General features: G+C 39.6%; 1 protein-coding gene across 1 annotated transcript; it reads left to right on the forward strand.

The window, feature by feature from the left end:
* The first annotated feature begins 1,031 nt into the window (after positions 1-1,031).
* LOC129368760 (V-set and immunoglobulin domain-containing protein 10-like 2) lies at positions 1,032-14,149 on the forward strand. Its single transcript, XM_055043871.1, is given in 15 exon segments — positions 1,032-1,044; positions 1,232-1,585; positions 3,961-4,236; positions 8,878-9,153; positions 10,546-10,827; positions 10,911-11,168; positions 11,254-11,451; positions 11,454-11,543; positions 11,635-11,728; positions 11,730-11,795; positions 11,797-11,987; positions 12,566-12,688; positions 13,398-13,422; positions 13,524-13,615; positions 13,755-14,149. Coding segments are annotated over 15 exon segments (2,406 nt in total). The 3' UTR covers positions 13,823-14,149.
* Positions 14,150-14,171: the final 22 nt, after the last annotated feature.

The raw sequence follows: 14,171 nt of genomic DNA on the forward strand, positions 1-14,171 counted from the left end.
GTCAGTTTTTTCGCAGACGGACAGTTTTTTGAACAGTTGGATGGATGGTTTAAAGACCTTAGAAGACTTTCAGAGGGTTTGTGTAAAAACGTCTCCTTCAATGATGCCTAGTTTAGCATTGTCACCCAATGGTTAGCCATGCTTTGCAATAATTCCTGAATATCTTGTTACTCTACATGTGTTGTTCAGGTTTCCTTCTTGTTGGAGCAACATCTTCTATGTTGTTGGAGTCGCTGGTGGAATATCTGGTAGGTAACAAAAATGGTAAAAGACTGTCACATCAACAACACATCAGAAATGTGGGAAGATTAATACTTTTCTAGCATTTCTAGAAAGGTTTGTATTTGTGATGTACTCTTCATTTACTGATGAAAAAACTTTAAGTTTGACCACAAAACTAGGTATGAATCCTTAAAGAATGAGCCTTGTCAGATGTTTAATTCATGTTTGTTTGCCTTTATGAAATAGGTTTTGCCCCTGCTTGTGTTAGGTAATGTGCAGGTATGTACATTTATGCATGAGTATGCGTGTGTGTGGAAGTCTGAGCCGTTCACCCATGCAAATGTCTTGCATAATAGATGAGCTTGTGATCCTCGTGTTATCCTAACCCTGAGGGAAAAGAAAGGGGGAAAGATGGGCAGAGAAAACAAAAAACAAGACTGAATGAGGCAAAATCAAGTTTTTAAATTTAGTCTTTGTGCTTTCAGCAATCATAAGGAGAGACAAAGAAACACAATTCTAGCGCAGAAAGGATGTACTAGACAGTAGATTTTTTTTTCTTCAACCTTCAATGTCTTTCCCATTTTTTGGATCAATGGACAAAGAATCATCATGATACAATGGTGGCCCGAGTGCTAGAGCTGGAATTTGTATTTCTTTCAACAAGTTTATTAGTTTTAGCAACATTCGGTAAGTGTTTTATCTATCTATATATCTGTCTCTCTCATGTAATTTCACAATAACAAAAGTTCTCTTCTGTTTAAATTCATATGCTATTCTCTTTTAGTTTACTCATGACTGGAAAATAATACATGGTACACATTGGTAGCATATACAGAGTCTCATACCTATACATAAGCTTACATAACTGTAAAACAAAATTTTGTGTGTGTGTGTAATCAATATGGCTTTAGTTGAACATAGGCAAGGCACATGACACCTCCATCTTTGTTTCCTTCATACAAACAAACGCATTTTACTAATAAAACATGGGGTCATTTCTCTCCTTCAGCCCTTCAGATAAATCACACTGGAGAGGTGGTGTATCAGAATGCCAGTGTGTATGGGGTTGTGGACAAAGCTGTGGTTCTCGAATGTGGAGCAGCGTTACCTGATTTATACATATGGAGTTTCACTGAGCCAGGCACTGATGCCATCAAAGCAGTGCTCTACAATTTGGGGAAAGGACCAAGGATCCAGAAGTTAGCTCAGACGGTCGGACCAGTGACGATCCTCCCAAACACGGCATCAATAAGCATCAAGAAACTGCCTCTGGCTGCACATGGCCTGTTCACCTGTCAGGCTTTCTATGACATCGAAGATGAGCCTATAGTTTACTACTATTACGTATATCTGACTGTCCAAGGTAAGAGTCCCACCTGTGGGTATGATGATGTTTTCTACAAGTTATTTAGAAATGGAAAATTCAGGTTAAAATGACTCTATAAAACGTATCAAATAAAATTAACATTGTTGCACTTCTAGAACATCACTGCCTTATGTGATTATGTTTCCGATGCAGTTCCTGTCAGTAAGCCGTATCTTGTGATGAGTGAAGCTTCTCCAATTGAAGGATCGTCAATATGGATAAACTGCAGTGTTGAAAATGGCTCTGAACCACTTCAGTTCAGGTGGCAACATAAAACTCTCAATGAAGACATTACTGACTTATCACAGAACAACAGCAGCATCATCACTGTGACCAGCATCAGCAGGAACTACACTGGCTGGTACCACTGTGAAGTCAGCAATGCTGTCAACAATGAGACCTCCGACCGCTTATTGATAAATGTCACATGTAAGTATTTTGGATTTTCCTATTAGATGCAGATAAAAAAAAAAAAAAAACATTGCATCAAAATGCTTTCCTCCTGTTTGTTGCTCCACTTCAACTTTTTCTAATATTATTTTTTAAAATAATTTTGAAACCTTTTAAAAAATGTTATCGAGGCAGCATAATTTTTCACTCTCATGACAATCTACTAAGACCTCTAGAGTTTGTTTCAAATATAAAGCATCTTTGTTCTGAGTAGGCTGTCGATCTCTGACCTACATTTTGACGCTCTGCTTATATTGTTTGTCTTCAGATGGTCCGGATGAACCTAAAATAAATGTGATTCCATTCCATATAACAAAGCATGGATACTCCGCTCTGGAGAATGAGACTGTTTCCATGTACTGTGAAGCCAAGTCTAATCCAGGCTGTCAGTACATCTGGTTTTACAATGATTCAAAAATTCACACAAGACCACTCCTTACTATCAACAAGATCCTCCGAAGCCACACTGGCAACTACACCTGCGTGGCCCAGAACTCCCACCTCCACACCCAGTCCAGTAAAACCCTCAGCCTGACCGTTTACCGTGAGTGTGACCTTTGACCAGAACATTTGATTAATCATCACTTTCCCACATTAATCTATGTTGTCAGTCTCAAGTTCTTCAGTGTTAGAACATTTCATTTTTGGTCCTGCAGACCCTCCAGACGGCTCCCCCGTGTGCTCTGTGGAGTCTGCACTCAACCACACTGCTCTCAGGCTCCTCTGCTCTTGGCTTGGAGGATTTCCCTCCCCGTCCCTCAACTGGACCGGAGACCCAATACAGGCAAGACAAAAACAGGTCGACACAGGGCAACAACCTCATCTAACTACCAACGTCATGTTGCTCCCGTCTGAGATGCTGAATCGTAACAGCAGCTGGTTCACATGCGTCGGCTCCCATCCTGCTCTACAACAACCTACGAAGTGCAGCACACATACCTGTGAGAACCAGAATAAGAATATTAAATCTCTCATCACTAACTGGACAGAAAACTTGCACTTTTCACCTCTTTTTTTCTTCACACCAGATATCCCTCCCTCAGAGCCGCTGTGTTTCACCAACGTGACCAATGATAGGCAGTATCTGATGCTGTCCTGCGCCTGGAATGAAGGCCTACCCAAAGCACTGGTGTGGTGGGAAGGACCAGGAAACCAAAGCAAGGATGCACAAGAAGACTCAAACATCCTGGTCCTTCCTTATGGGACCGCCCACAGTGGGAAACCCTACACTTGTTATGCCAGACACCCACTTCTGACTGCAGCAAAGACCTGCAGAATCACACTGGGTCAGTTCTCATCTTCACTGTACAGAACAATCAATTATTACTTCCAATGCATTTGGAAATGTGCAGAGAAACCTGGGAAGCATAAATTAATTGACAGTTATCTTTATGTAAAAATTTTTATGGTTTAATTACATGAAACATGCTAATTGTCTTTAAAAAAAATAAAAAAAGATTGTATTTGTCCCTAAAATTCATCACTCAATACCAAGCATTTGGTCATAATTAGTTCAACTCTGATGCTCAAATAAATCATTTATCATTTGGTTCTGAACACCTTTCTCACTGAGGACACAGACTAAACTTACATTTTTCCAGCTGAAGTGCAGAAAAAGTTATGCTCCAGCTTTATACACTAAACATTTTGCTTTGAACATCATGGCTGCTGCTTCACATGTTCCTGTGAAGATTTGAACACAGTGTACAAAGCAGGTTGCATGACAAGAAGCTTAAGCAGCCAATACAGTCTCTCTTTCACAATGAATGACAATGTAAAGGGTGTTTTGATACCTTGAGTGAATGTAGAATAGCTCAGTAATGCAATTTTCAGTTTCACACATCATGAACAGGAAACTTTTCATTCAGTGAACACTATATTGTCTTCTGTCTCCTTACTTCTGCGATTCCTTTTCTTTGTAGTCTCCGTTAGTAAGCCGTACCTCCTGATGAGCAACGCGTCCCCAAAGGAAGGATCTTCTATCTGGATGCACTGCAACATTGGAAATGGGACTAAGCCAATACATTACACGTGGCAACATCAACTGTATAGTGAAAACTTCACAACGTTTGCACAGGGCAACACCACCTTCATTAATATCACAAACATTGTCCGTAACCAGACTGGCTGGTACCGCTGCACTGCAGGAAACGCCGTTAACAAAGAGAGCTCAGAAAAGTTATGGCTCAATATCACATGTAAGTAGTAAAGGATCCACTAAATTATTTCCCTGTGCTCTTCATTTTGTGTTAAATGTTCTAAATTTGCCTTATTTGCTTTGCATTCCACAACTTAATTAAAAGCTACCCTCTATATAATTTGATATTAGCATAAATGAGGCTGATTTGTTAAAGACTCAGAGAAATGGAGGCTTTTCTTCAGCAGAGACAGGAAAACTACTCAGAATGAACTGAAACAGGACAGTCATGGAAGGAAACCTAATGGAGGCTGCAAACAGATTTGGGACTGGATTCACCTTCCAGAAGGACAAAAACACTCCTCAAGTTAAAAATCCGCGAATTGATTAAACTTTAGCTTTAATAACATAAACCTATTGAAATGCACAGAATTTCCTGAGATGAGACCGAGACAGCAAAAGTGCAAAGAAGAAAAACTTTTAATATCACTTGCAAGTGGAGAACAACACAGATAAAATTATAGCAAACTCTAGGTGTGTTCTGAGGAGGCTGAAACAATCACAGACTCATATGCAATTTCTTGGCACACAGGAAGTGGGAGTCATTTCAAATGCCCAATACCAAATTAGGACGCATAACATAAACAGGGGTACTCTGAACCAAATAGACAGCCAGAGGCGGAGGCGTCCTTTACCTAGCTTCCTCCAAGGCCACTCAGATAAGTTGAGCATCTCATCCTGTTCCCATAGTGGGGGTAACTATTTGTTATCTCTTCCCTTCCAGGCAGCTGGACTTGGTCCTCCCTTTTACCTTCACAAAGGAGATCTGTTCTATGAGACTATGAGTTACTAGGTGCACCTGGATAGGAAAAAGAGAAGAAGAAAAACAACTTACACAACTCAGATTATTTTATATATGTGTAGATATAAGGATCTTCTATCTGGATAATTTATTTTGTTCCACAAACCTACTTAATTTTTAAAGTTTAATCAGTGAAACTTTTATAACAAATTTATGTCAGATCATGATTTCTTGGTTAATGTCAAGTTGTCGTAACGTGTCAACTTTGTATTAAAAGTGTCTCGATTTACTGAATGACACTTTATGACAACAGTCATAATTATTCATAAAGACTTATGACAGGTGTTATGTCATGTTTATGTCGGTGTCAGTCTTATTCGCAACCCGTCAAATAAAGTGTTACCCCAAAGGAAAAACAAAATCGTCTTTGGGTGATTAATGACCCACTACCAACTTAACAGCTGCCCCATCCTAAACATAGATGATTGACAGCGTTGATCTAAACAATGTTCATGTTATTTCTGCTCAGTTGGTCCAGATGTTCCTCAGATAGACGTGGCTCCATCCAGTGTTGTACAGCGGGGCTACACTGCGCTAGAGAATGAGACGGTTTCACTGACATGTCGAGTCCAGTCCAATCCAGTCGGTCAGTACGTTTGGTTCCACAATGACTCTGAAGTGTACTCTGGATCGCAACTCATCATCACTAAGATCCTCCGTGTGCACACTGGTGACTACACCTGTGTGGGACAAAACTCCTACCTGAACACGCAGTCCAGGAAAACCATCACCCTGACAGTTTACTGTAAGTGGGACTTTAAAATTCAGACCATTCCTCTTTCTATGCTGCATCCCTGCAGGCTCCTTGATCCAAATATGTCGAAGTACAACATCATGCAAGCAAAAGTGAAATGTATCACATTTTTATCAATTTCAACAGAACATTTTCTTTATTTTAACTTGATCAATCGGAAGATTTTTTTCTGATATGATGTTATGGCTGGTTCAGTTTTTATACAAAACCTAAGTTCTAGTTTCAGTCACAAAACTAACAGTCCTGAAAGCAAGAAGGTACATTAGCATCTTTCCATCATCACAAGACGATCTGAATAATAACTCATATCCCTAATATGATTTAACCACTTCATGCAGTCATTCATTTTATTCACAAATAGTTTTATCAAATGCTTTCTTCACTCTCAATACATTTTCAATCATGAATATTATTGATGCCTTACCACCTCCCATCTCTATGCAGACATGACCATTGTTTAAATATTTAAATTGGAGTGTAACTTTAATATCTTTTAGCTTTTTTAAGATGATGGAAATTCACTTTGGTGTTGGTCCAATTTAGACAAACCATTACTTTCAGTCTTAAGGTTGACTTAATACAGATTTACACTCAGATGGGACATTAATACAGTTACATGCTGCTGATATTAACCGCCTATAAGGATTTATCAGATAAGCACTTCAAAACTTCTTCACTTTCAACAAATTATTGAAAAGGATTCTCCGAGTTTCACAGACGAGTATGAAATCTTAAGAATTAAATGACTATCACATTTGTATATATTTGTATACAAATGTGATAATGTTTCCACATTTAATAGATTTAATAGATTTTCTCTTATTATGACAGATTTGATATAAATTGCGAGACAGCATTTGGTATGCAATATTTTCTAAGTCATAGCGATAACAATCAATCTTATTAATGACAAATTCATCTGTCTCTGTATTTTTGATCTTTATTCAATAAAAGTATTTTACACACAGAAGTATATATTTTTAATTTCTTTCTAGTTATACCCTCATAAAACATTTAAATGCTCTTTAACCCATGCAGGCAGTCGTGAATATGGGTTCATGTAGCTAGTTGCTGTTCTGACAACCTACAGCTGGAAATTATTAAATGATTTACATCAGCTAGTCAATCTGCATAAATGATTAGTGCACTTCCCTCCCCACTGACTCACTTCTTGCTGTACATATTTAATTGCTGCAGATCCACCTGACGGCTCCCCCGTCTGCTCCGTGCAGCCGGCTCTGAATCACACCTCTCTTAAGCTGCTCTGCCTCTGGCCCGGTGGATTCCCCTCCCAGTCCCTTCACTGGACTGGAGACCCGATCCCTGCAGGACAACAAATAAATCCAATGAGCGCACACGTTTTGCTGCCCTCTGGAGGTTTAACTGCTAACAGCAGCTTGTTTACCTGTCATGGCTCCCATCCTGCTCTAAAGCAACAGATGAATTGCAGCACAGTCACATGTGAGTCCACAAAGCTCAATAAAAATGATGGACGAGAGAAAGTAAATGATTCAGTCCTGTTTTATTCCCTCTACTCTAGATACCCCCTTTGCAGAGCCTGTGTGTTTCGCCAATGTGACGGATGACAAACAGTTTCTGGTGCTGTCCTGCTCCTGGGATGGAGGTCTCCCGAAAGCGTTGCTGTGGTGGAAAGGTCCAGGTGGTCAGGGCAAAGACGGAGAAGAGAGCGCCAATGTTCTGATTGTTCATTACAGCGCCTTTCAGTTTGGGAAGGCCTACGTATGCGCTGCTAAACACCCGCTTGTGACTCAAACAAAAACCTGTGGACTTACATTGGGTCAGTGCTCATGACCATAAACAGCAAAAATGATTTGGGAATTAAAGATATTTTGCCGATGAAGTCCAATTTTCATGTATCTCTGTAAAAACACACTGCTTGTTATGTGAAACTAAACGCCATAAATTCTCATTTATATACATGAATTCAGAAGAACCAATCACTTCAATTTAACTGTAAAATGCTAGCAACCACAATAGTGTGAATCATAACAAAGTCATAGCATTTAAAGTTGGATTGCCACCTCAAGCCTGGGACTCAATGACTTGCAGATTTGTACATTCAAGTATTTAATGTTTGTTTTATGATGATGAAAATGGTTGATACAACGTAAAATTGTCTGTGTGGGGATATTTTTTTCACAAGGCCATATAATTTCTGGTAAGACATAAAAACATAAATGTTAATTTTTTTACTTATTCCATTTGAATAACATTTTATATACTGTCATAAATTTATCAGTTACAGGCAGTTTAAAAACCAAGGCAAAACCTGACCTATAAATAAATGTATAGCCACTGTTTTACTATGTTATTGCAATATTTTTGAAATGCAACTAAGTCTACATAAAATATTCACATACCAAATGTGAGCCTTTGATTGATATGTTGCTGGATTTGTTTTTTCACAGTCCCTGTCAGTAAACCATCAGTCCAGATAAGAGACACACTCCCAGTGGCAGGAGCAACAGTAAAGATGCAGTGCAACGTGGAAAATGGGACTGAGCCAATCCAGTATGTGTGGCAGCGTGAAATTGAAAGAGGCAGCATCATCACATTTGCTCAGGGCAGCAACAGCAGCATTATCACCATGAGCAACGTCAACCGGAGCCACAGTGGCCGGTATCGCTGCGTCGGCAGCAACTTCCTCAACACTGAAAACTCTGACTGGGTGTTTTTGGACATTATCTGTAAGTAATGGTAAATTATGTGTATATAATCTTTTGTTAACCTAATACTTTTACCAAACTTTAATTGGAAGTAAACAGTAAGTTCCATAACGATTACAACAAAGTACGTGTAAGTTCTGACAAAGAAGCTCTCATAAGTAAATGCTTAACACACAACAATTTCTGACAGAACAAAATCAAGTTAATATGTAAATTCTGAAAATGTAAAGTTCTACAAAATGCTGCTTAGTAAATTTCATAAGGCTTACCTCTAGATAACAGTTACCAACAAGTTTCACATGCCTTTATTACCTACTGTTTTTCTTTTTTTACAAGCCAATTTATTACATTCAGCATGGCGTTCAGCTCTCGACTGTGTTCATGCTCTTTTTTTCCCAGTTGGCCCAGATGTTCCTCAGATTGACGTGACTTCATACAGTATAACAGATCGAGGATTCTCAGCTCTGGAAACTGAGCCGGTTTCTTTGTCATGTCAAGCCCAGTCCAATCCAGCCAGTCAGTATATCTGGTTCCACAACAACTCTCAGGTGTTCACCGGACCACAGTACACCATTGCCAAGATCCTCCGTGTGCACACTGGTGACTACACCTGCCTGGCACAAAACTCACACCTGAACACACGCTCCAGGAAAACCATCAGCCTTACTGTCTACTGTGAGTGTGACCTCTGACATTGACAAAAATGGAAACCATGATAACAATTCTGAGCAGCCTGAAATGACCCAGTTCTGATTTGTTTGCCTTAATGCGACCTGTATCTGATCATTTCATGAGAGTCAACACAGGTTGGATTTTTCTTCGAAAGCGACCCTGGCTACCTGGATATCCGACACAGGCGCATCCGATCTTTTCAAATGTGACCTGAACCCTGACGGCCAGGTCACATTCATCCGATCTGAACGTCATTGATACTCGACAAATATCCCTATTCCGTATAAGTGGGAAGAAAAACAACAACCATGACAGATTATAGTAAGGATTAAGTTGTTAATATGCTGGCTCTGATAGGACAACAACTTCAATTTTTTAAGTTAAAAATCGAAAGCTATGCTCCATCGTTAGCATCCCCGTTTACTTCTGCAAACACTCCTTTTTTATGGTGGTTTGCAGAACACTGAGGGGACTCTCTCATGTGAGACGTTATTGCGCCCTCTACTGCGCATGCCAGACACTTTCAGGTCGTTTGCATTCCTCACTGGAGACACATACTGGTCGCACATGTTTGGAAGTGTGAAGGACCACAGCTAAAGAAATCTGATTGGAATTGGGTCACTTCATGCTGCAGTGTGAATGTAGTCAAAGTGAGACTGGCTGTTTTTATTTACTCCTGTTTAGTGTAGCTGGTTCCTATTTTCATTTTGTGTACTACCTTAGATCAGTTCATTGAAAGGAAACCCTTCATTCTATGATTTATTTTTAAGGATGGTAGTAGCCTGATTTAATAACGCACTTTCTGCAGGAACTAAAATTTAAATCTGAGACAGTACCAACCCCAAAGTTAATCTCAATGAATCTACTTACCTCAGTCCTTTCTACATTTAGCTTGAAGAAATTCCTACCTTCCCGCTCATTAGCATGATGCACTTACTTTCATTATTAACTGTAAAAAACTGCGGTCATGGAGACACAAAAATATAAAGTCCAAAATTCAAAAGTCATCAGAATACATATGATAATATATGCTATTTATTAAGAGCCTTGTGGAACTTCAGATTAAATGTTTTAATTTACATCTATAACTGGAAAATGACACAACGTTATTTCAGTCTACCAAATGAAATCTGAACCCAGTACTTCAAATCGATGCTGTACATGGAGATGCATCTGTCCATGAACAGTGAGAGGTAAAGTCAAGTGCATATATAGTTCATCCTCCCAATTTTACCTTCCTTCTGTTGTGCCTATGTAATTAATTTCTATTCCTTTTATTCCTCATAAAATAATTTACGACACAGATCACAAAGTTGGTAAAAGAAAACCTAAACAATCTACTCAACTGAGCATGATATTTTTTCTGACACACTCATCTATACTAAATTCCCACAGACCCTCCAGCTGGCGCCCCCTCCTGCTCTGTGGAAGCAGCTCAGAATCATACGTCTCTTAGTCTTTTCTGCTCATGGTCTGGTGGACTCCCTTCTCCGTCCCTTCACTGGACTGGGGATGTAATGAAAGCGGAACAGGAGGAAACAGAACTGCAAACAAATCTACAAAACAGTGCTGCCATCTTGCTGCCGTCTGAAGGCAGGATTCCTAACAACAGCCTGTTCACTTGCATTGGTGCACATCCTGCCAGAAAAGAGCAAGCAGAATGCAGGGCGCATACATGTAGGTTCACACATAAAACAAAATCATCAACACTGAAAAGCTGTTGTTAAAATTAAGACTTTACTTTTTTCACATCCTTACAGACATTCCTCCTGCAGAACCGGTGTGTTTTGCCTATGTCACAAACACTCAGCAATACCTGATGTTGTCCTGCTCCTGGGATGGAGGGGCCCCAAAGGCCCTAGTGTGGTGGGAGGGACCAGGGGGCCAAAGCAAAGGGGGACAAGAAAACTCCAACATCCTGGTCCTCCGTTATGGGACGGCCCGAAGTGGGAAACCGTACACCTGCTACGCTAAACACCCACTTCTGGTGGAAGCAAAGAGTTGTAGGCTCACACTGGGTCAGTCGTAACAACCACTGTACCAAACACTAAACAGCACCAGAGATTTTTGTTTTAAAAATGACTTAATATCTTCCATTTTCAGAGGCCCCGGTGTTGTTGACGCAGCGCAGAGTCATCTCTGTGTACGAGGGGAGTGACGTCCAGCTCACCTGCAATCTGAGAGCTAATTACCTTCCAGCCAATGAAATCACCTGGTTCAACAATCAGGGCCTGGATGTCCGAGACACTTCGAAGTACATGCTGCTGCGGACGTCTGCCTGGGCCAACCTGACTGTGAGAGAAACGACGAGGTGCAGGACAGCGGAGAATACAGATGCTCCACTTCAAACGCAGTGGGAGGCGCTGAGATCAACATCACCCTGGTGGTCAAGAGTAGGAATCTCTTTGGATTGTCTAAATTTTGTAATAATATTACTAGACCAGTTTTGAGGGCACATTTCTTTTTGCTTTGCCTCTGCATCAGAATACCCCATGCCGCCCAACGCGACCCTGATCAGAGCGACGTACAACAGCCGACAGCGTAACGAGGTGGAGCTGGAGTGGCAGGTCGACGGTACGGGAGACTGGAGGATGGACTGGTTTCCACCTGGAGCACCAGTGGGTGTCTGAGCGACCAAACAAGAGGGGAGCAGCATATTTCACAGCTGCAGATGGAGGAGAGGATTGCCTCCAAAGACTGGTACCGTACCATCATCCAGGATCCAAGCAGCAGGAGTCACACAGTTCGAGGCCTGACTCCAACCATTACCTACCAGTTCCGCATAACACCCATCAACCACCGCACCGTCGGACACCCGTCTTCAACAAAAACTCCAGGTAATGAAGAAAAAATGTAGAAAGCCTGGCCAAATGTATTTTCTCTCAATGAAATTATCTGAAAGAAATGATCAAGTAAATATATGTACATTTGCTTGAGTAACTTTTTTGGATGGCTGCTTTGTATTTTTACTTGAGTAAAAATTAATGCTGCTCTTACTTGACTACATTTTTTGGTACTCTCCCCCACCTCTGGAAATGATGACATACACTTTACATTTTTCACTTGCTTCCCCTTCACATTATTCTTTGTTTTTTTTCTAATACATCCATTTAAGTTTCTGTTTTTTTAATAACTGCAGAATTTATTTGTTTATTGTTTTGGATAACAAGGATAACACTATTTTATGATTGGTTTAAGAAGCAAATCTCAGTAACAGATAATTAACAAAAATTCTAATTTAAACAGAAAAAAAATCATAGTTAATGGCCATAATGGGATATTGGTAACATACTTTCAGAGTGATGAGGTGATTCTACTGAAAAGAAACTTGGTGAGACAGTTATAGATGTGAAGTTTTTTCATTGAGAAAAAGCTTTTTATATTTAATCTTTGTGAAACTGTGATGTTTTTGCAGTGGAACTGCGTGACAACATGTACCCTGCTGTGGTTGGAGCAGCTGTTGGTGGGATGCTCTTTGCAGCCATTCCTACTGTGCTGCTGCTTGTTTTCATCATACGTAACCGGGATAGCAATCCTCGTAAGTCCCCCACATTAAAAGCTCTTTGAAAAACTTATAGGCTGTGTCTATTTTGTCCTTAAAAACTCTGTTTGCATTTTAGTTTAGTATAAATCCAGATATGTTTGTAGTGTTGGCCAAAGCTCATGGCTAGTGAAATCAAGACCAAGACCAAAGCAGGCTTTTACTGTCTTTAAAAACTCAAGTTCTAAAAAATTTCAAGCAGTATATGCTTTTTAGAAATGTTTTAACTATTAGAATTAGGTGTTTATTAGCGAAATAACTAATTATTAACTATACAGGAAGTGGAAACTAGAGGGTATCTGCCAACTGATTTAGATGTAAATTGCAAAAATAGTGTAAGTAAAGACATTTAGTTTCATTTTCATACTGATTTACCATTATATCAGACATTTGTTTGACCTAATATGTTTAACATGTTCTGCTAAAAGCATGTGTGGCACACAGGAAGCTCATTGCTTATGCGATATCTTCTACCTCCAATTTCTATGTAAACAATTGATGGTTTCTCTGTTTATAACTGCCAAATGCAAACAAGATGCTCATTACAAAAATGCACAAATATTGTTTGCACAAACCCCGTAACATTTTGGGGACTGGAGTTGTTTTAAGTCAGTAGAAGCCTTGAAAGAATATTCTGAAATGTCACTTTAATATAGACATGAAAATATGTTGTGCTATATTAACAGTTTTTGCTTTCTTTCCTCAGGACTGCATGCAATGCTTTTTGGCTCGTGAGTATTTAGGCATTTATCTCCAGACAAATAAGGCAGCTTTGGTTCATTACATGATTCTCTGTAAAGACATTTTATTTGTTTTTTTCTTGCTATTCCAGGCAGCACAGCCAATCCAGAGAAAATATTAACTTCCCAGAGGATGAGGTGGTTGCTGACTTAGATGGTGGGCGAGAGAACACGACTGGATCAGGCAAGAAAAAGTCATATCAAACACATTTTTGATCAATCCAAGGATAGAATCTAAATGTCATCACACTATAAAAACAGGACAATAAAGCACCGTCTTGAACATTCATAGAGAATTGTTGAATAATTACTGTTTTTTCCAGGTACAACTTCAGCAGAACCAAAGGCATCATCTTTTCTTGCTGCAGGCAAGCATCTCCCACCGCAGTAACGCAATGAGCCACTCACTGCCGTTTGCGCCAGCTGCAAGATCATAACTGCATAAATCTAAATCATTGGGTATTATTAAATCCCGTATCATTTTTATAAACTGTAGGCAGTTTGATTTATCACACATGTCATACATTTTATCAATGTATGAACAATTTATTTTAAGAAATGATTTGCTTCTTTAGGTAGTGACTGGGGTTTATTTTTTAGTTAACTTTTCCACAGCTGCAGAATATGAAGGAATGTAGGAAGCCAGAAAAAAAGAAAGATATATGTTTGAATGTCACCTTTACAGAAAATTCACAACATAAGGTTTTATGTTTATTTCCCAGAACATTGAAAGTGTGTTT

Source organism: Poeciliopsis prolifica, unplaced genomic scaffold (assembly GCF_027474105.1).
Source record: "Poeciliopsis prolifica strain line A6 unplaced genomic scaffold, Auburn_PproV2 SCAFFOLD019, whole genome shotgun sequence".
NCBI lineage: Eukaryota > Metazoa > Chordata > Actinopteri > Cyprinodontiformes > Poeciliidae > Poeciliopsis > Poeciliopsis prolifica.